Genomic DNA, 27,854 nt, shown 5'->3' with positions numbered 1-27,854 from the left:
CACGATGATGGAGTGGGAATTAAGGTGTATTAGGCAGAAATCGAAGGATTGCCTAACTGAAGATTTCGCCAGTGATCTCGAGATGAAATACTGCAATCCCCAGAGAGAGGGCGCACAAATTTGGCTGGAGAACTCCTCGCCAAAGATTTTTTTTAGCGTTCTTTGCCTGAACAGAGCCTCATACATAGACAAATAATCTATGGCCTCATATAATTTCGTCACGATGCCGATGCCTGTATTTCACGTATTTTGAACGGGAAATGTTCTCAAAACATTAGGTTCAACTCATCGATGAAGAATCTTTTGTAAAATTCAATTTTATCCATCCGGAATTTCTAAATTGTCATCAAAACCTGAATCTAATAACGGACAACATTGGGTCATATTCAATAACATCTTATTAAGATAATACAACAGTTCTGTGGTCTCTTTATTCATGCCTTTTTATTTCAGTTGTTATTAGTAGGTAAGTATTATTGTTCTTGAACAAAACACATTCACAGATTCAGCTAGGAAGTATACATATACATAAAAATTCCGTCGTATAATTGTTACTAGTACACCAGTAGATCTACCTTGCCCTGTATGGTAGATCATCCCTTCAGGTAGATGCCAATGTCCATAGATCTACATTGCCAGTATAATAATAATATAATATATATTCATCATATTCATATGACCAACAACTAACTCACAAGCTGCTTGAAAATAATTTGTAATATCATAATGAAAATCAATGCAAGTATAGTATATCCAAAGTCACTTGAACTAGTCCATAAAACGCTTGGCGTCCCTTTGAAGTGAATACCGCGATCCGCTGAATACCGGGGTTTATTTGAAAGTATTGTAAGGCAATAAATTCACTGGCCCCAAAGGAATTTCTGTAAACTTGAACAACCCTTGTATGATCGAAATATTCCGATTCCTCCAAGTGACTTCGGATATACTATACAAAGTACTGAATAATTGTTATCAAAACCTGATTATTGATGTGATGGATTGTGGGGAAAATAATATATAAATCTCGGGGAAAATCATTTCAGCCACGCACCTGCAGTATACGTACCTTACGTACCTCAGCGCTTCGCACCTCGGTATGGTATCTTGCCGCTCGGCTGAACTAAAACTAAATCACTTCCCCACTCGATCTGTAATATACAATTATCGTATGGTCGTAGCACTTTTATAGTTCCGGAGAAATATTTCTGAAATTTTTATATATTCAATTATATTCATATTTTTTCGGATGAAACCACTTTCTACTATTATATGAATAATTTTAATTCAATTGTATCTATCAATTTGATTTAATTATTCCTGAATAGAGAGTTAAGTGATCATTCAAACTTTTATCGTAATGCAAAACATTGCAATTATTCGAATATTCAAATGTAGTGGTAACTTAATAATAACATAAAAATTGTTGGCAATGTCATGCGACCCCTTTTCAACAACGCCACTGAATGAATTATCGTATTATTTCTGCGCCATCTATAGCTCATGATTCAGCGCCATCTATTATCGAGTTACTTCTCCACTTTGGGTAGTCAATAGTGTTCGATATATGCAACCCGTAACACACCCGGATCCAACTACAGTAGCGACCCCTGGTGACCAGTTCCTTGCCGTCAAACGGCGGTTGGCTTACTATCCATTCCTTATACTATGGCACAACGTCGTACACCGTACAAAGTTTAGTCATCGTAGCACTGCCAGAGAGGAAATGAATAGAATACATTTTATTGAATGATTTCAACATATACAGAGTTATATAAATTCTTTCAATGGTAATTTATTGCACCTAACTCCTGGAGGAGTTGTTTTGTGCCTGATTTGTACAATTTTGTTGGTTCAGATAATTCATGTGAAAGAATTTACCATATTACATTACTCAACTTTGAGAAAAAACAAACACCAATGGGTAACAAGGTTTGACTGATACCCGGAAAGTCACGTGCTGGTAATCCCTCTTAACAGAAAATCAAACGTCAAACGAAATGGAGTGGATCATCCGTGTTTTTCCAGTTATTTTATAGTATAATAGACAAGCTACTAAATTACCAAAAAAAAGGCGGTGTCTGCTGTTATACACTTTTGATTGCTAATACGTGCCTTGGATATAATTCTGAAAGCTAAATTTTCGCAAAAAATGAAGTTTTATACTTTCTTGAATAAAGAATATTTCAATTTTGCAAATTCAATAATATTTGTGGCAATAACTATGACAGTTTTTCTCACCTAAACTTTTGTACATAAGTTACGTAGAAACTATCTGGAAAGTATTTCCGCATTTTGAAGATAACATTTAGCAAATTACACGTGCACATCTATCAAAGCTAAAGAAGAAAGAATTGAAAAAATTTTTACGTACCTGCAGACTGACAATTTTTTTTATGTTTGTTGGAAATTTATTTCCTTTGTTAAATGTATTTTGTTTCGGAACACACCATGTTTTGTTATCCTCAAAACGAATGAAGTTATTTTTGTTTTTTTTTCATATTTTCATTTCATAGCTGTGGCTTTATTAGGAGTTAAAATAGTTTTTCAAGTAGTAATCTACTTCATCCCAAAATTTCTTGCTGTAAAAGTTATGAATGGCGCTCATAAAAAAAGCATTCGCTGGATTATAAATCCTGTAAACAAGTTGATTAGAAAATGCACTGTAATTAGGTTATTGTATAACCTCAATTACGGCATTCTTCAAAATTTCATGGCATGAAATCTTGCAGTAATGAATAAAAAATTAGGCAAATCTATACCATTTATTTTGACTCAACAATTTCAAATCCCATTCAAGTTTTATACACCTATGTGTATTAATTTCAATAAAGTAACATCGATTGTATAAATATAAAGTACAGTTTGCATTTAGTCCTTATATGGTCCAGTACGTAGCAACATTATAGTTGTTTATTGATGCTTAATTGAGTACAAAAGACTCTCTGAGTATATAAACATGCATTTCTTCTGAATTGTCAAAAGAACTTATGTTTATTTGTGTTTTGGAAAAAACATATTTACATGAACTACTCCAATTATCAATTTGAATCAAGCAACAATAAGCTGTGGACATCTAAACAATGATATTAAAAAAATATATCTTCCAACATAACATACTAAATTTCTCTTTTACAACACTCCAAAATGTTAATAAGGGCATACACTTTAAGAAGAAATCTCCAAAGTATATTAAAAATGCCGATAAAATTGAAATACTGTTTAGAAAATTTTTAGTGATAAAATCTGATTCAATTCATAAAAATAATATAATTTAGATCACATAAATATTCGAAAAATTTTATCACAATGTGGTATTGCATCAATTGCAACATGTGTAACAAATTCTCAAACAAGATCGTTATAAGAATAAATCAAAGAAACATGGTTGTATATTATACCATGCAATCTATATAAAAATTGGCTGTTTAAATAGTGTATATAAGTTTACTAACAATACAAAAAAAAACTGTGAGAATGTGACTGAGTAAAAAAAAATAATCAGACCTGAGTAAAAAGATACTTTCATTTTGTAACACATATATGTAGAGAAAAATTTACAAATTATATTTTGTTCACAAATTTATAGGGGATAAAATTAAATTCGAAGATTAAAACATTTTTTTATGGAATAACGCAAAAAGTACACAGAAGAACGTTACTGTATTATTAATTCCAAAAATACAGGCTGAACAAGGTTTGTTGATATATTTAAAAAAACGGTTGTTCAATTCCCTGAAGGCAGCAAAACCAGGACAATATTTTTCCAGTATTCCTGCGAAACATCCTTTTGCAAAACCAACATCTCTGCAAAGAATGATCAAATATGTTACATGGTAGTAAATCAAAAAGATAGCTTACATTGGGAATTTTCAATATTCAATTTTTTTGGCTTAATTAGAGAAATCAGTTTTATCATTCTGATCAAATTTTTTCGTTCAATTGCTTAATTAGGTAATATTCATCTTTTTTTGGTTTGATAGACAAATGCATTTCATTGAATATTTTTCCGTGAACAGATGTAAAATATCTAATACATTAATCAAAATAAAATTACCGCATAAAGCAACAAATAAACTAAAATGAATGATATTTATATTCATGCAGATATTCGAGTATTCTCAATACGTATTTTAGATTTGGATGCAACTAGATCCAAATGTGAAGAGGTGGAGTATATCGATTTAAATTTATCATAACACCCACTTATTATGTTCACTTTATCCTTGAAAATGCCAAATGAGTAAATGCATGGAATAGATAAATCTTTGGGATTGCCCACCATGTATTTTTCAACTAACTATTTCCTGTTCGTATAAAAAACTCAATATCAACATGAAATTATGCACCATAATTGAAATTGTTATCTTATATTTAAAAGCAAATTTTGTTTAGAGAACAAAAAATTTTTTTTTAACTAAAACACATCCGCCATCTCTTTCTTGTACGAAAAAATTTAGGGTTGTTACCAACCTTTTTTCGGAATAATTTACTGAGGGAAGTTCATTATTACATTATTTCGTGAATAGCGAAAATTTTAACTGGATAGTAGACATGAATAACTTTCAAACTAACCAACGTTCGACATCTCTTCCTTATTTATAAAAATTTAGGGGTTGAAGCCACCTTCATGGGGGTGTTTTTATCGGAACAAACTTATGATTGAAATTCGTCCCCCTCAAATCAGAAATTTACTTATTTTTTTTAATCTTCGAAAATTCTGCGTTTCTGAGTTCTGTGGGGGGGGGGGGGCGGGTCATAATTTTAAGACATATACCTTACCTAACTTTGAAAGTGGCACATAATTGAGAAATCATTTGCTTGAAATAATATTTTTCGATAATTCTTTGCTTCAAAATAATCAAGGTACCCTAGTTCAGTTCTCGACGATACTAACCACCCAGGAAAAGTTGATGCAACGAGGATGATGGAGCACAAATCATAAATTTGGAATTCATTGATAAAAAATGTAATTCATATGATCGAGAACTAAGGTATCAAAATTCAAAGGTGGTAAAAGTTGAATAGCTTACAGACGGCGAATCTGTAAATCCGCCCCTGACTTGGGCTTTGTTTTCGAGACACATGGTGTTAAACGGTAACTTTTTCGAGTTTTTTTTTCCTAACAGCATTTGCAAAAGATACGAAAATAACGGAAGAAGCAAAGTTGTATGCCTATGTAGATATGTTCGTAAAAAATAATACTCAAACAATGAAATCAAATCAATATTGAGTATGATTCTATACTTACTTGCACATAGCATCTTTAGTCAAATATCCCTTATCATTCACGGAGGAGAAGACTCTAGAAAAACATGCGAGTTCCTCAGTACCATTTTGTCTGGATAGTGCTGCCCGGCAATCTTTACCATGGGTACTGAAGAAAGCTGCAAAAATTTAAATCAGTCTACCTAAATGCAATCATTTTTTTTTCAACTGACTTTTTATGTTAGAACCATCAGCAGCACACAAGAATTCCATGAATTCGTGGAAAGTGTCCTGAATGAATTGAGGAAGGAATTTCTCATCTTTAGCTAAGCAACCACCCAAATTCTTGTTTACATCTCTAAGCTTATTCTTCAGTATCATTTTCTCTTCTTTGCAGAAATGATCGACGTGTAGAGGAAGAAATGCAGCAGTGTATTCAGCATATTTATAGAAATCATATGACAAGACCTAAAAATATAATATTTCAATCAGATAATTTCCTTATTGAAAACAAAGAGAAAAAAAAGTTGATTTATTCAATTCATAGGTACCTGGAGTTGGAACATCAGTTATGAAAATGAGAAAAACGGCGTAGGATGTCCTGAATTCGTAGGATTTAGTAGGATTTATCTGTTATGAGTGCAGAGTATAGGGTAGGGATAGAGCGATGCGATTTTTGCGACACAGTGGTACCTTCCTATGTAACCAAAAGTACCATAAACAGATTTTCCTGGCTGTTATAATTTTCTCAAATTATGCAACCATATTATGAATTATCTAATGTTGTTATTATTATTCCTTTCAATCAACCATTTTATGTTTCCGATGATACGAAATAGTATATTGTGCAACAAGTGGGGAAAGTCCAACTTTTCTCGCGAGTGTGGAAGTTTGTGGCACGAGCTTGAAAGGTGAGTGCCGCAAACACACGAGCGTGAAAAGGACTTTCTCCACATGTTGCACACTATACTTTTCCTACAACTGCACAAATTTCAATAATTCAAGTAATGGACTTGATTCAAATCAAAATGGCCTTCGTTGACAGTATCTACTAATTTATTGCGTTTCCATAGAAACGACTCAAAAGCACAATTGCATTGGTCTACCAAGCGAGGTATGGGCAAAGTGCCGTGAGAAATAATATTTCCCACAGTATGAGCAATACATAGTTTTGAAATTGAGTAAGCTATGAAGAATACGCTACTTTTCATAGCAGTTGTAGGAAAAACCTTTTTTCTCATGAGAAATTGCAATCGTCATGGCCACCTACAGGCGAATAAAAAAAGTTACCCGAAAAGATCGTTATGTACCTACCGTGTTATATTTTCGAAAAGCTCTCAATCAGAGGAAAAAATAAAAAAACAGATTTACACCCTATATAGGGTGTTTCCTAGAAAAATGATTATAAAGGTTGGTCCAGAATTTAGTTCAATAACTTTGGCGTTGGATAAACCAACTCTTTTCTTGAAAAAAGGTCATATAAACATATAACCTGACAAGGTTCGTTTTCGAGATACAGAGTATTAAAGTTTGAAAAAAAATCTGTTTTTTACTTATAACTCCAGTATTATAACATTGTTTTAATTTTTAGGTATTCAAATCAAGATATTGTAATGTTTCGAAGGTGTCTCATGCCAAAATTATCCAGTGGCGTAGATATAGGGATGCGATGATACTTTTCCTATAGAATATCTACACCACTGTTTTTTCTTCGACAAAATTATTTCATTTCTGAAATCAACAAAACTTCACTAAAAAAAGTCTCATGAATTTTTTCCATATAGAATGTACCATTTTCGAAAATCTACAAAAATTAATTTTTTCCCATTGGTGATAAATGAAAGTAAAAAAATAGACATAGTGTATTATACCGCTTTCAGATGGCATTTAATTGACAATATTTCTTTGGGCAATTTTTTGGGGTTTCAGTTCTTTCATTTTTAATATAACTTATAAATGCCATTGTTTTCAGTGTATAATAGCTTTTTTTCATGTACTTTTTGTATTAACTGTAATTAAAAATTTATTCCATTACACTCTGAATATACATGCATTAAGACCTTAATTATCTGATACATTTTTTGTGTTTGATTAACTGATTTTTTATTCCTTTTTAAGAATTAGAATTTTATTTCTTTATGAGATTTACTTGCCATCAACTTATCATAAGCATCTCCCTCCTTAGCATTCTTATAACATCTATTCTGAAGAAATTGCTGAAATGAGCTTTGGCCAACTTTGTCGATCTCCTGCGCTAGAACGCCTGAAAAAAAATTATTGAAATATTATTTTGAAATACGGATCTAGAAAAATTGAAAATATTTCGTAAGTTCATTTTGGATTATCATTTCAAATAATTAGAACAATTTAACTTTTGCCAAAAGTTATTTGGGATCACAATTGTTTCGTAGAAATATGACGTCATCAGGTTAGTAACTGCTACATACTGATCTAATGATCTTGTGAACTCAAATATTAGCGGAAATTAAAGTGTTTTACTAACTCTAATTAGGATACTCATATGATATATGAATACATCAGGGTGATTCGCCGGGATGGCCTATTAGACGTTTATGGAACCCAATCATAATTTTGTGCTGAAACTTTGCACGTTGGGGTTTGAGACAATGATCTTTTTTCCTGAAATATTTTCAGATCTCTACAACTTCCGGTTATACTGTAAACAGACCACTACTTCCTTATTTCAAATAGCACACTTAATATATCATATTTATATTTATATTAATTTATTTATATTAATAGCATTTTTATGACAATTTCGGCAATATGTTAATTTTTATCCAAGATATGGCATATTGCTGAAATTGTCTCAAACCCCAACGTGCAAATTTTCAGCACAAAATTATGATTAGTTTTCCATAAACGTCTAATAGGCCATCCAGGTGAATCATCCTGTATAATTGTTTAGAGGTCTACTAAGTGCAGCTGTCCTAGATTTCATAATATGTATATATCTCAACTTGGAAAACTCCTCTTTGAAGATAACTGGTTGTCTGCGGTTTACTATAGTCTCTTGCATTTTGTAATACATACTTAGACTAAATATAGTATAAGATTACATAATACTTGAATTCGTACAAATGATGAAATCATAAATAATCATGCTGAAGAGTTTATAACTGAAGTTATTTGTTCAGAAAACATGTGAAAAAAAAAACTGTAAATCCAAAATTAGCTGAAACTTTTCAATGAAAACTTATATTCGACATGAATATTAGGATTATGGAACACCTTAGTTTTTAACCTAGTTAGACCTGTTCTGTGTGAAGCTTCTTGAAATTTTCACTTTACATCTAAATGTAAATTTTCATCTTAATCGCTGTAGGTTCAAAATTATCAGGAAAATAAAATTTCAAACGGATTGCATTCAATCTCATCGTAACAATTTTTAAAATTCGAGGGATGTATCGCCGTCAATTAAAAGAAAAAAATGTTTAACTCCTTACAGGTCAGTTTTTTATAATATGTTGTGTATTATGTACGTATTTATCGTAAGTAATATCATGAGGACATCTAATTTTTCCGAAGAAAATCGAAAAACAAATGTTGCTAAGTTATATTTTAACGGGAAGCAAGACGAGGATTTTTGCACCTGCACGAATGCTTTTTGTTGAAAAATTATTACTTTGCATTCTGTTTTTTCAATTTTTTTAATAGGAGAAATCAGGTGCTCTCATACAGTTTCCATCTATAAACCATCTGTTATTCATAATTGAGTGTGGAAATAAGGACGAATGAATTAGTGCATGAAAAATGTCTGAAAATGTTCTGCGAAAAAAGTTGGTATTATGGCATGTGCCAAATATGGCACAACTCGCGTTAAAGGTAACTATAACATTGTAATACCTATTACATATTTTCATTTCAATTGAAAAAAACAACAATTTTGGTCCTTGTTAAGACATAATGCGACATAATGTAGCATTGCATTTTTCACAGGAAACTAGCACTACATGTTTTGGCTAATAATGTGTAATCTATAGACCTTGGGTAGAGATAAAGAGAATGATCTCGTATTGTAAAAGTGTTCAGAGGATGTGGGCAATAAGAAGACGCTATAGTAGCTAGGACGATACACATATTTGCATTATGTGGTTTCCGCAACCTGCATTCAGTGGTTTTAAGTGTGGTTGTAATTAATTCTGTTGTGGGTTATATTTTTTTGTATTGTATGTTGATAAACTTTTCAGAAAAATCATGGAAAAAAATTGTGTTGTGAAAAGAATTCCAAGTTGACGCAAAAAAAATATAATGTTTCCGAGAAAATTCCAAAAAACACGTTGCCAAGTACTATTTTAACAAGAAGCATGAGTGCTGGTGACAACCAGCTACTTTCTGAAATAGAGAAATTAGATATTCACGAATGAAAATTTCTTTAACTCCCAGAAATAAACTCGATAATTAATTTTTATTTATTGCATTCCTTTGTTTCGCTACAAAATCATCCACTCTGAAATCCCATGACCTTTTTTGCATGATAATAATAATAATAGTTTATTGTGACATAAACATGAATCGCAGAGGCTGAAGCCTGTAAGGTTATTTTAATACCAATACATTTAAGCATTCGTCAGTACGCCACTGGTGATCACGTTTGGGTATTCCCGTCAAACGGTCTGTTGGGAACGGCCTGCTAGGTTCACTTCGATGTTTTCCCCCACAATATTCAACTATTACAGCACACCATATCAAGGAAATGGAAAAAAAATTCTTAGAAGCGTGCGCTTTAATTCTTTTTCCACATGCATTTTAAGTCACAGAGTCACTTTCCCACAAAGTGCGGGAAAAACCCCTGCTATAATAGCACTTGTTAAGAAAATAAATATTACTAGATTTAAAAGATAGCTTAGCCTTTATTGGGAACTGTTCCTAATATGGCACAAGTAAACAAATAAGTTTCAATAAAAAAAGGAAAAAGGTGGATGGTACCTCTTTACAGGAATCGAAATAAGGAAAACCCGAGGGAACACCTACCATATAATGAATATTTTTTGATTAATTAAAATCCTTTTTTTCAAGCTTTTTCAACCACCGAAATCTTGCGAATAATACGTCGTAACAGGTGTAAGCCGGCGGGCACAGTGGCACACTAAAATTCACCTAACTCACGAAATAAATATCAGATGGCGGAAAATTTTTCTAAACGTCCAAAATGCGTTTACGCATGAAAAGGACATGTTCTAAATTTGTAACAGTACGCGATAAGGGGTTAAATATGATTCCTTGATTTTGAATTTTTGAAACTGATCACGCGGCTTTTTGAGGAACGATGTTGTATATTTTTTGAATCAGTGAAAATCAAGCTTTCATAAAATGGGACAGAAATCTAGTGTTCCCATTTAAAAAACAAAACTTTGGCTCATAGCTTCGTAATTAGAAATCCAACTAAAAACACGAGCACGCCACTGGATTCAGATTAAAAAAAAAAAACTGTCATACCTAGATCAGCAACCCCTGGATTACTGAACCCAATTTGTTGCGAATGACCTCTCCAATGTAATGTAACATCTTCGAAGGATCACATCGAATTTGCAGAAGGGACAAATAAACATTAAACACCATCATCAATTCAATTTTTTTACGAAACCCATTGAACCGGAAAAATTCGCTTTTCCTATTAGATACCCAAAACAACCTATTTATATTTTATTGTCTATAAATAAATTCAAGGTCCATATAAAATACCTATAATGCATGATATGTCTACCACGAATAAAAATTTTTAATACCACAATATCTAACTTGATCACAAGTAGGTATTTGAAGAGATATTCCAACAATGGAATGCTTCAAGGTCAACTGAAAGATTAATAAAACAATCAGTTTACAATTATGTAACTCTTGAATTGATATGCGCAAAAACTTAACTGATCTGAAGAAGAATTGGAAATGCTTTATTCTTTCAGAGCAACAGGTAAATAAGGTTCAATCATCAATGACATAAAAGCGTCAATCAACAATATTATCAGGTATCAAGGATAACTCAATTTAACTTTCAATTTTAAAATATACTGAAATAATCGATAGAAAGAAATCCACGATGATTGACCTAATTGGTAACATTTGTAAATTGAATAAAAAACAGGCAATTAGAATATTCAATGTTTCCAATTCCAAAAACAGGTGGAAAATAAACTGAAGCTATAAAGGGGTATAATGTATAATAGTGGTTCAATTCTAAATGGACAAAGTTATAAGTAAACTTCTTTACATTATCAATTAGTATAATTGAGGAAATATGCTCATTTTGTAAACCTTAGGAGATTTTCCCTAAAGTGTTTTTTAAATGCAAGAATGGGTAGCAAACACACATTCGTCAAAAATAAACTTTCCAACTTACCGTAGACCAAAAACAAAATACTATACATCCATCTCATTTTGCAGGTTTACTCCAGCTGGTTCGCAACTACTTAATGAATGTAGGTTAGTTCAATTTTGCGAAATTCACGTACAACCGAACCACTAGTTGGAGCACTAAAATTATGGATTTTTATGCCAGTGTCCTATATTCAATTAGACACATAACTAAAACAGTAGCTTTGATAATTAATGTAAGGAAAAATCACAAAACGTCAAATACCGCTAATAACACCGTCAACAATGATGGTTTTGGTTTTCCCAACCAACCCAATCCGAAGAATTCTCTGATCTCTCAATTTTTCAATGCGCTAGCGTCGTTTCGAAGACCATCGAAAATGGCAAATTCTAAACGGTAAACAACATATCAGACATCTTCCTCATTGGATAAACCTGAATGAACTTTGCAATAATTACTACAAATAATTTTCGAGTTTTTTGTTTTGACAATAATCTGGACAAATCTCTACTTCTTTTCAAACGTTGACCATATTTCTGACATTTTAAGAATCCAATTCCTTCCTCCTATAATATTCAGTCCCTTTTTATTTGTTTGTATTACCAATTTTTCGCGAAGTCCTAAACCATTTTTTGACAGTTGTTCAGTGTTTCACCGTAAATTCTAACCTAAAATAATGTTTGACATTCGTTATATTGGGAAGTGACCGCATTTTGATTCTTGAAAATATTAAAACCTATATGTATGGCCAATTTAATAGAGCGCAAAGAGAGACAAATTGTTGAACGAAACAATGATGACCTCCTGGATGTTAAAACATCCTAAACTTCGTCCTGATAGATTGAGAAGGGGTTAGTTTAAATAATCCAATTTTCCTCGTCCTGATTAAATCCTTGTTTTTTCAGGTAAATCCAAAGATCTAGGTGAAGCTATCGATATCACATTAGGTAGGTTAATATATAGATTAATTTCTTATCCAATATGCACTTCAAAATACCTTTTTCTGAGATGAATTTCCTGTGTTCTACATAAAACAATTCTCTTCCCAGAACCTGAACATGTTATGAAAAAATTAATAAGTGGCATTTGTGATGAGGAAAAGGAAGATAAATTGAAATTTTTAAAGGCTTTTGTTGATTTCTCAAAAAAAATCAATGGAGATTTCGGAAGTATTGGATATCATGTCAGAGAAGTCCTCATTTGGTAAATAACTAATATTTATCATTCTAATAAGAAATAATTCATTTCATATTTTTAGTCTGAGAGTTTCATTAGTTCATGCTATACCCCATATTCGTGCTGCAGGCTTAAAAGCTATAAGGCACACCATTTCAAATGAAAATGATATTGTAATATTCAATAATTTATCTATACCCTATTTGGCTGCAAGGTGAGTTTTGGAGAATTGAAAAAAATAAATACTTATATATATGCTTATTCAAGATGCCTGGATTTGTCACTAAAGAATGATGCTGAGAGATTGGAAGCCATGAAACTAATGCGAAAAGTCCTTCTGATATCACCATCAAATTTTCATGAATGTTTAGTTAGGTGTCTAATTTCTTTAGCTAATAGTGGCATTGAAGAGAAAGATAGAATGCTAAGGATATGTCTTGCTACATTATGTGAAATAAGTAAATATCCATCTCTGATTAATAACAATTTCTGAGAATTAACCCTTTTAGGTATATTAAATAGCCAAAAATTCATTGAAACAGGCGGAGTTGCTGCTATAACAAGAAATTTACTGGAAAGTCAAATTCCAAAAATTTCAGAATCCTTATGTGGTATACTTCTGTACTTATTGGATAAACCATGTACAAGGGAAATAGCTGATGTTGACTTAGACTCTGTCGCTACACCTTACTGTGATTTTCATTATAAACATGATTGGAAAGATAAAAATCGGTATGTATATTACATATAAGCAAGCATTATTCTGTTTAAATAGATTTTGAAGAGAAATAATTTTTACAAGAAATTCAAAGGTGATGGAAGCATTAACATGAAATCAGGACCTTTTGCGTGCTTTCAATACAATATTCTTGTGGCTAGAAGAAGCATTTAAAAATAACAAATGCTTATTGGAAGGTTCATTTTTCCCTTTTCATATATGCCATTAAATTGATGTGGCACCAAATAAACAGTTGAGAATATTCTGCATTTATATATGTCTATTCTAGATTAAATCGATTTTGTTATTGAACTTTACAATTTTTTGCAATGAATTGTAACTCTTTTTTCCATGAACTCCCCACGAAATGATTCTTAGACCAAAATTTAAAAAAAAATTTTTTTTTATGTCTCCATTATACAATCCTCATAATCCATTTTGTTGTGTTCATTACTGTCAAGAGAAGGTTTATACAACAAAATATTTTAGAAAACATTTGAGACTTTGAAGGATGTACTTTAGGTAGCCTGACAGAAAGTAGATGATTTCTGTTAATTGAGAGAATAAATTATCAAATATGTACATAGTCCTCCAGGTAGTTACAGATATTTATAGAAAATGATAACCAGCTATTTTCAAATAGTTATTGACAACAAAATCTTTGCCACTAATAAGTTTTAATTGCTTTAGAGATGAAAGAGATTTAAGATTCAACTGCAGCCGATTAGCTATGCTCACAATTCTCAGAAGTTGGTCTGGTATTTTACAGTTTTGCAATCCAAGCAACAAATCTGGTTTAATAGCCATTATAGGTATTCTACATCTCAATCAGTTAGAAGTTAGGGTGAGAATGAATATCCACAATGAAGTGTTTGTTGTTTTTACCTTTTTTTTTCTAGAAAGCTATTTTGGATCTTTTATATGAACTATTAGGTCTTCCACAACCTGAATGGACAGATGAACTGTCTGTTGCTTTAAGTGCAGTAGATCCTAGTGAGCCTCAGATATCATGGAGGTTAAACGAAGGCTTTGTGGTTGCAGAAGGTCAATCAGTATTACCTCACCTTGCAAAATATACTCCAAGAATAACTGACATGCATTTGGCTGCCCTTTTATACTGCTTTCAAAATAATGGTCTCATTGAAGCTCTTGTTGAAGTTATTGCTACAAGTGATACCTTTATAAGCGTGAGAGCTACTGTATTACTAGGTAATGATATACTACTCTGATTCAAGAAAAAACACTTCTATGTATATTGTATAGTTATACCTTGTTTCGACCTCAATCATTTTTTTTTCTTGCAAATATCATCGCCAATTTTTTGTTCCTTATTCTATTACCGTTTTTGACCTTTACAGGAGAACTGTTACGTCTTATTCAACTTCTACTGCCATCAGAATGCTGTACTTCTGCATCTGCCCTGCCAACACTCTTAGAATATGCAACAAAAAACAGTCCTCAAGCAATTGGGGCCATAACTGCCTTAGTTCAATTCCATAAGTAAATAGTTCCCAGCATCTGTGATGAACAAATTTTTATTTATTAATTTTTAGGTTATTAAAGAAAAGACCAGTTTCACATAGTTTATATTTAGATTTTATATTGAGAAGTGGAAGTTGTCTTAAAGGTACTACTAAATTCAACAAATTATTGAATGAACGGCGTCGAAGGAGTATAAAATCAAAAATAAAAAAAGTAAGAGTAAAATATAGCAACTGATTCAATACTAAAATACATTTTATGGGTTGCAGTTCGTTTTTCATTCGGCAAAGGATATAGTAAAAGACACAAGTGTTTTACTCCACAAGGATCATCTGCAATGGAATTGGAATTTGATTAGAATTATCATAAAGGTAGAAGGCTTATTTCTGTCGTTTATTAAATGTGTTACATATACTTTTTTTAGGGACAAAGTAACATAAAACTCACAATGAATGATAGTTCCCACAAAATCTTCCTTAGACGCTTAGTTGATTTTTATCTACCTTCAAACAATAAGTTTTCACACATGGATCTAAGTGCTTCTAAAGTGTGTTTAGCCTACACCATGGTGGGAATTGAACTTATTCAGTTTCTAGTAGAATTAAATGAACCTGAATGTGTTAAATTATTGAATGATCTCTTCATAGATATTTTGAGCCATATCAATGCACTTACTAGTGGAAAAAGTGTTCATGATTGTCTTTTCAGTCCACAGCATATGGTTAATACTCAGTGTCAATATTATTTCTTGTTTGTTGGAAGATTAGCTACAACAGAACTGGGTTTGAATATACTCAACCAAATTAATATGTTTCAATGGTAAGTTTAAAGGAAGCACCGGTAATTAAATGAAAAGGATAATTTAACGGAAATTCGGGTTGAGAGTTGGGGGGGAGAAAGATTGAGTTATGTTGCTTCAAGTATTGAGTATTTGATGCAGCTGCTGGTTTCCAATTATGGTTACCTAATGTTTTACATTTGGCTGCTAATTGGTTGAGCCATGATTTTCTAATGAGCTCCAAAAAACCGAAACTGATCCATCTCTACTCATCTTCAATGTTGACATGTTTGGCTAAGATTTACTCTTAATTTTCTGCCTATTCCGATTATCCTTCAGATTCAACACTGGGTTATTTCACCTTTTTCATAGGCCATTAAGCAGTATGCATATTCTTTTTTCCTAACAATGGTAATTACATTTGATATATTCTGAAATGGGATGATTTTAAAACCTTACAATTATACTTTTATTTTAATCACTTTTTCATATTGATATATGAAAAATTTTTCAATTTCTGTATTTGGATTTGAAAATATTTATTCATAACATATTGGATCTCTATTCATGCACAGTTACTGGATAGTTAAGATTCTCCATACAAATATATAATTAAGTAGATAATACAAATATTTCACTTGATAACTTGATATATAAGTTTTCAATTTAATTTATTCTTTCCAGTTTACAAAATTTAGTTACAACAACTAATAATGACTGTTACGTTAAGTTAATCATTTCATCGATGGATTACAGTGAAAACACATTGAGCCAAAATCTTTTAGCAGCTGTATTAAAATGTAATATCGAAAGTTCTCGGTTGTATGCAACCCAGTTCTTATTAATCTTACTAAGATCGGGTATCCCAGAATTTGCAAGCTGGGGAATACCTTTATTGATTGGTCAACTGAAGGATCAGGCAAAAGTCATATCTTTGTGTGCCTTGTCTATAATACATGAAGCTTGCGAATCTTTAGAATGTTTAGAAGTAATTATCAACACTCCAATTGATTTTGACAATCTTGGATGGAGAGGAACTTTTTTGTTGGCGAGAATCTTATCTCATTCTAATGGACTCGCTAAATTTTGTAAAGAAAAGAGCATAGTGGATGAAATTAAAAAATGGGATGAATGTTTTTCATACCGATATGTTAAACAAGTTGAGGACGATATTTCCGATTCCTTGACTCTTCACCAAAGGGGACCTGATGGAAAATATGATAAGAGATTGAGTAATGCTCGAATGTTCAATTATAAAGATCGTCATCTTCCTCCTCACTTATATGGACAGCTGTCTAGATTAAATGAAGGCTTCAAAGTTCTAATGGAACATGGATCAGTAACGAAGTTTTTAAAAGTATGATGAAGTGATAAATTTTTAGATTTGTTCGAGTTTTATTATTAATTCAATAATTTCAGGTTGTAACGAATGGTCCATACAGTTCTGATGAAGAAATACTTGAAATGAAAGCAAGCATTTGGGCTTTGGCCCATTTGTGTACTTCTTCAGAAGGTATTGAACTTTTGCTTGGTGAAGTTGTTACTCAATTGATACGTTTAGCTGAAAATGCTAGTGTTTATTCAGTTAGAGGAACGGCATATTATGCATTAGGGCTTATTGGAACAACTCAAGCTGGTGCTGATGAAATATATAAAATGGGTAAATTTCCAAGGTATAGGGATTCCTCTAAATTTTAAATATTCTGGAAATTATAGGTTGGATTAGTACACGTCATAATAGACATGAACTGTGGCCTCTAGTACAAGAAGAATCACTTATACCTAGTGATTCAGAAAATGGATCCGAAGATGGATTTTTAGAATATAGCTTTGGAGGTTCTCCAATGTCCAATCGTTTACTTGAAGGTATGCATGCAAAAGCATGATGTCACACCTCTTGAGGTTTTGATACCAACCAGATACTTCTCCTTATTCTTTGAAACATTTAACAGTTTGGAGATATTTGTTCGCTTTGCTGTTGCCATCAGTTCTTATTGTAATACAAATTTCATGTTTTCATTTAATTCTTTTAAAATAGGTTTGTTTTGAACATTTGATTTTAATTGTTATAAATAATAAGTTTTATCAATCAGTTCTTTTCATAGCTATCAAATTTTTTAATATTCAAAGCATGAGAATATTATTACAATTAATTGTTGATGTTGACTTCCTACTGAAACTAGGAAAAATTTAGTTTAGAAACGATAATAAAAAACCCTTTTTTAGGTCATTTCACTGCTAAAATGTATAGAGTATTATATTCAATGAAAATATTTTCCATGTTTACTTTAATTTTTAGATAACTTTGAGAGACATATGGTTTGGAGAAAATCTTCAACTCTTCCTAATAATAGGAATTATTCAAATATATTTCATCAACGTTCAATGTCAGAGAGCAAAACATTTGAGATGTCAAAAAACTATGAATTGAGGTTACGTGAAAGAGTAGGATTAACTAAACAGTTCAGTAATAGATCAACTGAATCAAGTATGAGTTCAGGCGATTTTTACCCAGGATCCAAATTGCCAATGTAAAGTTTGAAGTTTCTTATATCATTTTATATAACATGAAACATTTTTTTAGGATGCAAGGCCAAACTCTAAGTCCCATACCTAGTTCCTCAAATGTTGTGGCTTATAACAAACCAAAGCAAAAAATAAGAAGATACTCTGAGTCTGGTAGACGAGATTCTGCTCAAAGTGGTAAGAACAATGTCTTGTGTTAGATTTATTTGAATACTCAAAGATCACTACTCATTTGAAAAAAAAAATTGACAAAAGCACTGCCGTGGAGCTCGTTTATTCTAGCACATATCGCACCCTTGGAGACCACATAACTGTATATAGGTACATATAATATATGAAATGGGATTCATTATGATGCCATTGTTGTCGGTTATTTTTTATTTCTAAACGTAAAATCTCATTTCGGTATGATCTTTGCTGGAATCTTCTCTGGTTCCAGTGATGTGATCAACTTGAGATTTCAAATAAAGCTTGTAATTGTTATTTAACATTTGAATGCAAAATTTAATCTTGATTGTATGAATAATTTCAAAATTGACAGGAAAAGAAAAGAAGTTTCTAGATGGATAAATTGAATTTGAGTATGAATTCGTCATCAGTAAATCCAATCTTATCGTTTGATAAAATTACTAGCTCAAAATTGAAAATACAGACATTGTAAAGAAATGACATAGCGCTCCACTTGAGAAACAAGCACTCAAAGGGGATTTTATTTCAAATTAAATGTTCTATCTTTAAATATTCAATGACTATAAACTTCAACAGATTATTTGCAGGTTATTTAGGTTCAAATGAAAAATCATCCCAACAAGGTAATTCACACAAGTTGAGCAATCAAGATCTTTTAGGCTACACAACTTTACATGTTTTGAGGAATAACAGACAGTCAAGTAGCGATTTTGACGCCAACAGTCCTCTTTCTATACCTTTTAATGACATGTATGTAATTCATATATTCAAAGTATCAATTTGTAATACTGAAAATTTCTTTTGTTATTCAGGAATCCCGCAGAAAGAAATTCATCTGTTGAGGAGTTCATTTTCCGTTCAAGTTTATCATCTCTAACTAGTACTAGAAATCATTTATGCCAAAGATTTCAACTTGGAGCTCCTTGCTACATGGGGATTTCAGTGCCACAACATTTAAATGATCTATTTCCAATTAGAAACGATTTTAATCGTTTCTATGCAGCAGGCACTAAATCATCTGATATCGACAATGAATCCCAGTTATCGTCATTTTCTGCAATAGAGGAAAAATTGGAGTTCATAAAACCAAATATGGAGTTTTTACATAATAAGCTACAATGCTTAGAATGTACGTTTGGTGAAGAAAGTAAATCATCAAAGGAAGCAGGATCATCAGGTATGTTATTTCAAACCTAAATTAATTTTTGAAATAACCTCAGACATTGAAACATTGACAGTTCTTGTCATTTCATAATTCATGAACTATCATTGGCTAAGATGCCTAGCAATCCTGGTGTGTGCACTTATTTTGTTTCGAACTTTTTGAAATAGACCATCTGTTGCATTGGCTAGAACATACCAGAATTCTGTAAGGAGAAACTCTTCAGAATTGATCAAATTCCTGCTTTATCTGTCAGATATGTCAAGTGTTAATCAGTATTTTTAAATTTCGATTCATTGAAATTGAAGATTTTCTCTCTTTTATTTTCAATAATTATATATTAATATATTATATTTTTATTTTATTATTAATACGAGAATTTCAGATACAACATATGTGGTTTGTAATTACAGTATACGATAAACGATGTATACACCATCTGAAACTCTAGTGATTTCTCGAGTAGTAATAAATTCCCCAATTTTTGTCCCAAATTTTCACAGGTATAAGTTGACAAACCAGGGTTTCTAGGCATTTTAATCAGGGTGACAGTTTGCTTTGAATTTTATCAGATTGAATAATATCTTTGCACCACTCAATATTTTTGTTTCTATAAACGTTTCATAAAACTTTGATTGACCGATCTACTTGTTGATTGTAGTTTAAAATCTGTGGAAGTATTAAAAATGAACTGAAATTGAACACGAAAATGATCAAGCAAATCACCACTCACCATTAGATTATGAATTTTCAATGACATGGTTTATTGGATCAACTTCTAATCTAAATCGTTTTTTTTTCTGGATTGTTGTAATAACCAGACTGAAGTTAGTGATGTATCTTTTATTTTCTGTAGATTACATCATCGTGCAAATGAAAACTTCACATTTTCCTGATTTATTGATCTGCTGGTTTCATTAATATACTATTTGTACAGTTGGGAATGTTGAACCAACAAAGAAACAAATATGTATTTTGTAATATTTTTTGTTCACATTTGGATATCTCTCAGAATTGTTTTTTTTTTAGTTTCAGGTTATTTAAGGCAAGAAATATTGCAGTACATTGAACTTCTCTCCAATCCTCTGTGGAACAAGCAATCAAAGCTGGCCTTGCTCCAATTGAAACAAGAAAACCCGAGACTTTTTGAAGATCCTTGTTTATATTCTGAAGCTTGTAAAATAATTTCAGAGAACAATTATCGATTGAATATAAGAAGAATAATTCATGAACTATTTTTTGAAGTTAATTATGTCAGTGTGTATGAATCAGCTATAAAGTTAATAGCTTTAAAAACTGCCCACTTGAAAAATGATGACCAAAGAACACAGTCAGTTAGTTCTGAACCTGTAAAACCTAAATATGAACATGAAGTAGATCAAAGACCAAAGTCAGCTGGCTTATCCCCCACTCAAGAGATGAGTAACTCTTTTTCTAGTTCATCAGTTAAAAGTATTACTGATATAAATGACTTAAAATTATCATATAAAGAAAATAAATTTCCCATCAAGCATAGGGATATTTATGAAAAATGAAAAATTAACCTATTAGAATACAGCATAATTTTTCAGATATATCCAAAATTATAACCTTCAAAGAGTATCTTGATATTCCATGAAGGATTCCATTTTCAGCTGTATCATTGAGTGAGAAGCAATAAGTATTTAATATGTACAAAAATATTGTTCCTATTGCAGTATCCTAAACATCTTTTATTTTATTACTTTTATTATGTTTCCTATTTTATTTTTTACAGAAAGTTTTTATTGGTTTGGTTGTTGCACACAGGTAATACCATTACTGTATAAATTGCTGTTGGGTAATATGCCTTTTTTATCAAAGTATTTATTTTAGTGAAAAATGTGATATTTTTAGTTAGTGATCGCCTACCTACTAGTTTTGAATAAAAAGTAGCCAAATATAACAATGATTTTGCACTAAAATTTTCTCCAAATATTAATTGTTTTAATTATTTAGAATAAAAATATAAGTTTTGAAACATGTTTTATTATTATTATTATCACAAAATGGATAAGAGAAGAGGCATAAAAGCCTATAAATCTCAGGAAAAAATACAGAAAAATTTACATAACACCAATACCCTAAATCAAAGGAAAACGAAATTAAAGTGCATCCAACAGATTTTTAAAAGTATTCACACTTGGGGCGCCTACTATCCGGCCTGGTAGTGAATTCCACCTATCAAACACCCTGTTGCAGAGGAAATGTTGCCTTTGAGAAGTCCGATAGTTTTCGTGGTACAATTTCAGCTGGTGGCCACGAAGATTGTTAGTATTGTGGGCAAACAAGTTGCTCAGATCACAACCGAACAGACCGTGTAACGCTCTATAGGACACTATCAAATCACTGTTCACGGCGTTCATGGAAAGAGCGAAGACCGAACAGGCGCAATCTTTCGCTATAGTTCGGGCGAATCACACCATATGGCACTCGCGTTGCATACCGCTGAACCTGCTCGAGCCTCTCCCGATCACCCGCAAGTGCCGCCGCCCAAACAGGACCGGCAGCTCCATGATGGGCCGTACATACGTGGTATACAGAGTCTAAGCTGTACTCATAGAACACCTGGGGAAGGCCTTTCTTATTAGATGTACCATTCTCTTCGCCTTTGACACAACACTCTCGACATGAGCCGACCAAGATAGATCAGATGACATGATCACACCTAAATTGCTATGTTGTTCGGCAGTTTGAAGTGGAACACCATCAATGTTGTACTGTCTCTGCGGATTATTCTTGCCCAAATGTAAAACCTGGCACTTTTGAATATTTAGGGGGAGAAGCTATTCCTGACACCATTCAGAGACACGATCAAGATCACTCTGGATCGTAGAAGAGAAAGCATGGGCGAACAATTTGAAATCATCCGCATAAGCTGAACACTCAGAGGATACTAGTTGTGGAAGATCAGCTACATAAATCAGAAATAGCAGTGGGCCGAGCACAGAACCCTGTGGTACGTCACTAATAACAATCCTGCTACTAGAAGAGGATGCACCGACTCTGACCGTGAACTTTCGATCACTCAAAAATGACTCGATCCATTTGAGTTATTTCCCTCTGATACCAAAATGGCTTAGTTTGAGAAGAAGTCTTCTTAGGGGAACGCGATCGAATGCTCTTGAGAACTCTAAATAGACCACATCCACTGGCGAGTTCGAATCAAGGGACTTTGTCCATGAATTCAGGGATTGAAGCAGACACGTAATCACAGAGCGGCTGGGTACAAAACCGTGCTGACAATCTGAAATTATCTTGTTCGAAACCAAAAAGGAGAGCATGCGCGAGCAGATCATTTTTTCAGCGACTTTTGCTACTATAGGGGTTAAGCTGATGGGGCGATAATTAGATGCTGATAGTCTGTCTCCTGTTTTGAAAATGGGGGTTTTTTTCGCCATTCGCCATGCCTTTGGTACTCGGGCTGAACTGAGTGAAGAACGGATAATTTCAGTGAGGGGTCTCGATATTTGGCTGGCACAAGATTTGAGTACCAAGGCAGGTAGATCGTCAGGTCCAGGGGCACTGGAGGCATCAAGCTAAATCAATAATTTTCTCAGTTACTTCCACAGAATCAAGAGAGGCTGTGAACCGCGGCACTCCAACCCCGGGTATAACTCCGGGTGGCTCATGAGTGAAAGCCTCAGCAAACATGGTGGCTGCTTCATCCTCATCACGGCAGTTAACGTCAGATGATCTTCGCAGTAGAGGAATTGAGACCTTTGAATTTAACGTGGAGCGCACATGTTTGAAGAATCTCTTCCGATTTCCCGAGGACGCCAATCGATCCTCATAATTCGGCTCTAGCCTTTCTGAGGATTGTAGATAGTCGATTAGAGTACCGCCGATGCCTATCATAATTCTCCTGTGTTCTGTACCGCAGATAACGCTGCCATAGGTTTTTCCTTATACGAATGGTGTCCAAGATGTGGTCATTAATCCATGGTTTGGATGGGTTTATTCTGGCGACCCTTGAGTACGAGCAGGATTTTATTTCTCTGGAGAGCAGAACTCTGAACTGACTCCCACATAGAGTCATCTTCTCCAACATTCCAAATGTCATCCCAATCTACGCAGGACAAACGATCCCTCAGCTGCTCGAAGCCGATTCTTGTATAGGTTCTCAACGTAGACCTCACCAGCAAAACGGGGCTAAACTGAAAACCTGTACCTGTTAACACACAATGGTCAGAACGTCCGATTGGTTCATGATATTCAATCTCACAGATTAGTTCTCGATCGTTGGTCATAAGTAAATCCGGGGTGGATGGGTTTTGTCCCAGACAATATCGTGTTGGACGAGTTATCAGTTGAGCAAGTCCGGCCTCGTCAATGGAGGAGAGAAAAAAGGCAGATGGTGAATTGCCTGATGGGTTAGAACTATTGGTCCACGTGATGTCGGGATAATTGAAATCGCCGGTTATCAGAAGATTTTGAGTACTCCGCGAGAGAGAGTCAAGGAGATCGCGAAGTAGGGAGTCTGAAGGAGAAGCACGAGGTCGATATATGCAACTGATCAATGCAGAGAAATATCGAGAATTCAACCGGAGAAAAAGGTTATCGATTCCGGGGAAATCGTGAATTATAGATTCCACTTTAAAGAAATTAACTATATCATCTACTAAGTATATACCCACCCCTCCATAACCTCTATTGGTGTTATTATTACTGCGATATAATTTGATGCCCTGGATACCACAGCAGCCATCGGTGATGCCATCATGCAACCAGGTTTCGGAGATAAAAATAATTTTGGAATTAAGCGAAGAGACAGTGGCGCATAATTCATCCAACCTATTCTTGATAGATCTTGCATTGTTGTACATGATGGTCCATTCATGAATAGAAATGTTCAGTTTTTTTGCCCCGACATGCTTTCAGCTTCACCACAAGATAGACGCGACTTCAACTCAACATTAGAATTCTCCATTATCAAAAAATGAAATTTCTTGAACCTATATCCATGAAGAGAAAATTGGATGTGAACCACATTCATTAATTACTTATATGATGAATTATTTGTAAATTTTCTACATTCATATGTATATGAACATCATATAATTGAATTGAACTTCTATGAAAAATCTTTGTAAATAGAGAATGTATTTTCCAAAGAATTTTTACTCCTATGAGAGCCTGTTTTGATGTGTTTTACAATTATTTTGTCTACGATGTAAATTTATGTTGAATTGAAACATAATAAATCATCTATAGATATGTATTTTATAAAACAAGAATATAATTGTATAAATATGTATTTCAATAGCTTATACAATTCTGAATATTTTATTTTTTTTTACTGTGAAGCTGGCTTTAAATCTATGTTAGGTACCCAAGGAACAGGATTGACATAGGTAACAGAGAGAGATGATCTCAAACCTGTAAAAGCTGATAACAGAAACTTTCTTTGAAATATAGTTGACTTACTATCAAGTCCTTTATTGAGCGGAAGTGGCCTAGGCTTATTTTTTGAAAACTCTAGCCATTCTTCGAACGCTTTCTGATTTGCTATGGACCTTCGCTCTCTCTCTATCTGTGCCTGTAAAATTTTCAATTGTTCCTGGTTCTTCTTTTCTGAAATCATTAAACTGGAAATATCTCCTCATTACTCCGGCCGAAAAAATTACCTATATCAGCTTCCTCCTTCCTCTTCAACCATATCTGATATTTGATTTGATTCTCGAGATGTCTTTTCTGTTTTTCCAAGTCTCTTAATTGATCCAATTGCCGCTGTCTTTCCATTTCAGCTTTTCTTTTATCTTCATCTCTTTTCTTCGACGCCAGCCATATTTTGAAGTTTTCTCGTTCTTGCTCAAGGATTTTATCCCGTTCTAATTGTTTTTTACGCTCCTCCTCTTTTTGGGCAAGATTCTTTTTCCTTTGCTCTTCTAGCTTTTTCGATAACCATTGCCTAACGCTATTGTTTTCAGATGGTGTAAATGAAGTCAAAGTAGATAGTGATACCTTGGATTCAGAAGCAACAGCTTTATCACTTCTTTTGACGGTTATTTGAGAGCATGTACTAAGTGTTGAAGAACTCGATGTTGTGCTACCTGAGTCGTCATCGCTCTGTTCTTTGCTTTTAGCAACGAAAACTATGTCATTTTTAGGATCAACCTCTGCGATCGAATTTTCTTTGATTTTTGTTCCTGTTTCCCCGTATATTTTCGAATTAACCTTGTTTCTGCCTTTGCCCAGTTCAGTTTCAGATGGAACAGCTCTTGGTGATATACCCTCATCCAACTTGGACAAATCCAGCTTGAATATTGGTTTCGGGTTTTTATTTTGGATAACAGGATCCTGTTTAGATATTTTTTTTTGCATAGGACGTTTGGCTAATATGGTTTTATTGATATTTTTGTTGATATTCTTGAGTTTCTCCAAATCCTGCAAAAATCCTGTGTTTTCGCAATTGACCTGAGTGTCACTTCTTGTACATTTCAAGCCATCCCCTGAAGCCATTGTTGGGTGGCAAGGGCAGCTATCTGCGTCAATGTAGCAAGAACACCTTCAAGAAATACTTTCATTGATTTTTGCGATACAATAATTACTGGTGACGGTGTTACCTTTTGGTTTTCATTATTTTGATCGAATCGGTCAAATGTTTCTCATAATTTTGAAGGTCAGGCTTCATTTTCTTAATAGTTTTTTCCACATAAATAGCAGCGTTTAAAAATTTTTTAAACACATAAGAATCACGACTGTCGCAAGCATTAATTACGTCATCAGTAGAATAACTCTGCATGCAAGGATATTTTGGCTCAAGCATTCCTGAAAAATCGTTATTTCATATTTTTTCTGATTGGAAATTACAACTATTTTTGACGTCAAATTCATGAGAGGGATTGATCAGTACCTTGTGGGGAATTCCAATAAAATCTAAACGAAAATGAGCAACTTTGAAATATCAGGAATGAAGTTTCTGAGTTTTTGACATTGAAAAATCAATCATAGATTTGTTGAAAATTTATTTCTCAGCTCAGAATTTCTTATACACCCTAGAATAAAATAAAGATATGCGAAAAAACGGTATATAAGTGAAAATAATTGTCAAGTAAGCTCTGAAAATCCTAAAGACCTCAAGTTTCTATGAAAACACTTTCCTCCCAATTTTAATAGGTAGGTCCATTCAAATATGGTGAGTAGGATAAGAAAACCCCGAGTTTTTATGTTTGCGCAAACTTAACGCGCACTCTCATCTATCTATAAGGCCCAAACATGATATCCATACCAAATTCCAGCAAAATCAGACTGTAGAAGTTGCGGATACACAGAGACCAATATACTCGAAACCAGAGTTTTTCATCAAAAAGGTCTGAAATGCATTTTGTGAGTGGAAATTTTGAAATCGACGACCAGAGCCGCCGCTAGACATTTTGGCGCCCCAGCAAAATAAAATTTCGCCGCCCTGCTTTGCTTTTTTTTATGTATTTTTTTGAAGGAGCCTCCGTTATTCCTCCCAGGCATCTTTTCAATTTCATATGAAAACGTATTTTTTAGCTTAAAATCACCTTATCAAATTTATCAAAGGACGCTTGTCGATTCCATTAAAAAATGTCCTGAATTGTTTAAAACTACGGTTCTCTATAGTAAAAAAAAAATAGATCTTAAAGGAGGATTTTAGTACCTACTTGTATTTTCATTGCTAGTTGAGAGCACCTATTCGATCTCTTAAAGGTGCATTTTTGGACCTATAATGTATTTTCATAACTATAGTTGAGAGCGCCTATTCGATTTGAAAAAAATGACTCTTGGCAATTTTATTATTTTACCACAAAAAGTGGTATTTTCACTAATAAAACATGTCATGTCAAAAAGTAGGTACACCTTGTTTTATTAATTGACTTTGCGCCCCTACAATTCGGCGCCCCGGCAAAATATCCGATTTGCCGCTCCTGGTGGCGACCCTGTCGATGACCAATAGGTAATTGTTTTCATGCCATAAGGACCACACACCGCATCAAAGGAAAATTGGCTTTAGACAGGGCCCGTTCTAGAGGTCCGCAAATTGGCATTTTTCCAGGGCGGCAATTTCTACTTTTTCCAAGAAATCCGAATTCCTTGAATAATTTTGTTTTAATTTCGACGAATTTCACAGATGATTTTTTTATATCAGATCAACTAGTGTTGGGCGAGACCGAATTATTAGAATTTGAAATAATGGTTCAACCGGTTGTTTCACACTATCATCTCAAAAAAAAATGTTCGAAGCGTTTTATAAAGCTCAGCAAAAGAACCTGAAATCGCAGGTCCCGCTCTAAAG

At 33.3% G+C, this 27,854-nt stretch overlaps 3 protein-coding genes across 5 annotated transcripts; 1 reads left to right on the top strand and 2 right to left on the bottom strand.

The window, feature by feature from the left end:
• Window positions 1-2,743: 2,743 nt before the first annotated feature.
• LOC123681012 lies at window positions 2,744-11,911 on the bottom strand. Its single transcript, XM_045619174.1, has 5 exons — window positions 11,567-11,911; window positions 7,359-7,468; window positions 5,439-5,673; window positions 5,249-5,384; window positions 2,744-3,804 (listed from the first exon to the last, which is right to left on the bottom strand). The coding sequence occupies exons 1-5, from the start codon at window positions 11,601-11,603 to the stop codon at window positions 3,609-3,611; spliced, it is 714 nt and encodes a 237-aa protein (XP_045475130.1). The 5' UTR covers window positions 11,604-11,911; the 3' UTR covers window positions 2,744-3,608.
• Window positions 11,912-12,031: 120 nt separating this feature from the next.
• LOC123681011 (rapamycin-insensitive companion of mTOR) lies at window positions 12,032-21,572 on the top strand. Of its 2 annotated transcripts, XM_045619172.1 has the most exons (20): window positions 12,032-12,393; window positions 12,448-12,489; window positions 12,592-12,745; window positions 12,801-12,932; window positions 12,986-13,176; window positions 13,228-13,450; window positions 14,127-14,280; window positions 14,336-14,645; window positions 14,795-14,936; window positions 14,990-15,131; window positions 15,188-15,289; window positions 15,343-15,737; window positions 16,381-17,053; window positions 17,116-17,356; window positions 17,413-17,562; window positions 17,996-18,227; window positions 18,281-18,399; window positions 18,999-19,161; window positions 19,224-19,588; window positions 20,603-21,572. In XM_045619172.1, exons 1-20 carry the CDS (start codon window positions 12,336-12,338, stop codon window positions 21,106-21,108), a joined length of 4,494 nt encoding a protein of 1,497 aa, XP_045475128.1. In that variant the 5' UTR covers window positions 12,032-12,335; the 3' UTR covers window positions 21,109-21,572. The 2 variants fall into 2 exon arrangements, with proteins under 2 accessions (XP_045475128.1, XP_045475129.1); XM_045619173.1 differs by lacking the exons at window positions 19,224-19,588; window positions 20,603-21,572 and having other exon boundaries at window positions 18,988-19,014.
• Window positions 21,573-24,795: 3,223 nt separating this feature from the next.
• Window positions 24,796-26,569, bottom strand: LOC123681010 (uncharacterized protein At1g10890-like). 2 transcript variants are annotated; one of them, XM_045619170.1, is made up of 5 exons: window positions 26,448-26,569; window positions 26,158-26,362; window positions 25,219-26,099; window positions 25,019-25,165; window positions 24,796-24,970 (listed from the first exon to the last, which is right to left on the bottom strand). In XM_045619170.1, the coding sequence occupies exons 2-5, from the start codon at window positions 26,358-26,360 to the stop codon at window positions 24,888-24,890; spliced, it is 1,314 nt and encodes a 437-aa protein (XP_045475126.1). In that variant the 5' UTR covers window positions 26,361-26,362; window positions 26,448-26,569; the 3' UTR covers window positions 24,796-24,887. The 2 variants fall into 2 exon arrangements, with proteins under 2 accessions (XP_045475126.1, XP_045475127.1); XM_045619171.1 differs by lacking the exon at window positions 24,796-24,970 and having other exon boundaries at window positions 25,019-25,160.
• Between the last annotated feature and the right edge of the window lie 1,285 nt (window positions 26,570-27,854).

The sequence above is a fragment of the Harmonia axyridis genome, chromosome 5, assembly GCF_914767665.1.
Source record: "Harmonia axyridis chromosome 5, icHarAxyr1.1, whole genome shotgun sequence".
Lineage (NCBI taxonomy): Eukaryota > Metazoa > Arthropoda > Insecta > Coleoptera > Coccinellidae > Harmonia > Harmonia axyridis.
This window is presented reverse-complemented; position numbering and strand designations above follow the sequence as displayed.

Coding starts and splice junctions, on each gene's coding strand:
- LOC123681012 (XM_045619174.1), bottom strand. CDS start 11,603: ATGAGATGGATGTATAGTATTTTGTTTTTGGTCTACG. Junction 5,674..7,358: donor ATGCTTATGATAAGTTGATG/GCAAGTAAATCT, acceptor TTATATTTTTAG/GTCTTGTCATATGATTTCTA. Junction 3,805..5,248: donor ACTAAAGATGCTATGTGCAA/GTAAGTATAGAA, acceptor CATTCTTTGCAG/AGATGTTGGTTTTGCAAAAG.
- LOC123681011 (XM_045619172.1), top strand. CDS start 12,336: ATGATGACCTCCTGGATGTTAAAACATCCTAAACTTCGTCCTGATAGA. Junction 13,177..13,227: donor TGCTACATTATGTGAAATAA/GTAAATATCCAT, acceptor TAACCCTTTTAG/GTATATTAAATAGCCAAAAA. Junction 17,563..17,995: donor GTCCAATCGTTTACTTGAAG/GTATGCATGCAA, acceptor TTTAATTTTTAG/ATAACTTTGAGAGACATATG.
- LOC123681010 (XM_045619170.1), bottom strand. CDS start 26,360: ATGCTTGAGCCAAAATATCCTTGCATGCAGAGTTATTCTACTGATGAC. Junction 25,166..25,218: donor GAAGGAGGAAGCTGATATAG/GTAATTTTTTCG, acceptor TAATGATTTCAG/AAAAGAAGAACCAGGAACAA. Junction 24,971..25,018: donor GCTCAATAAAGGACTTGATA/GTAAGTCAACTA, acceptor CAGCTTTTACAG/GTTTGAGATCATCTCTCTCT.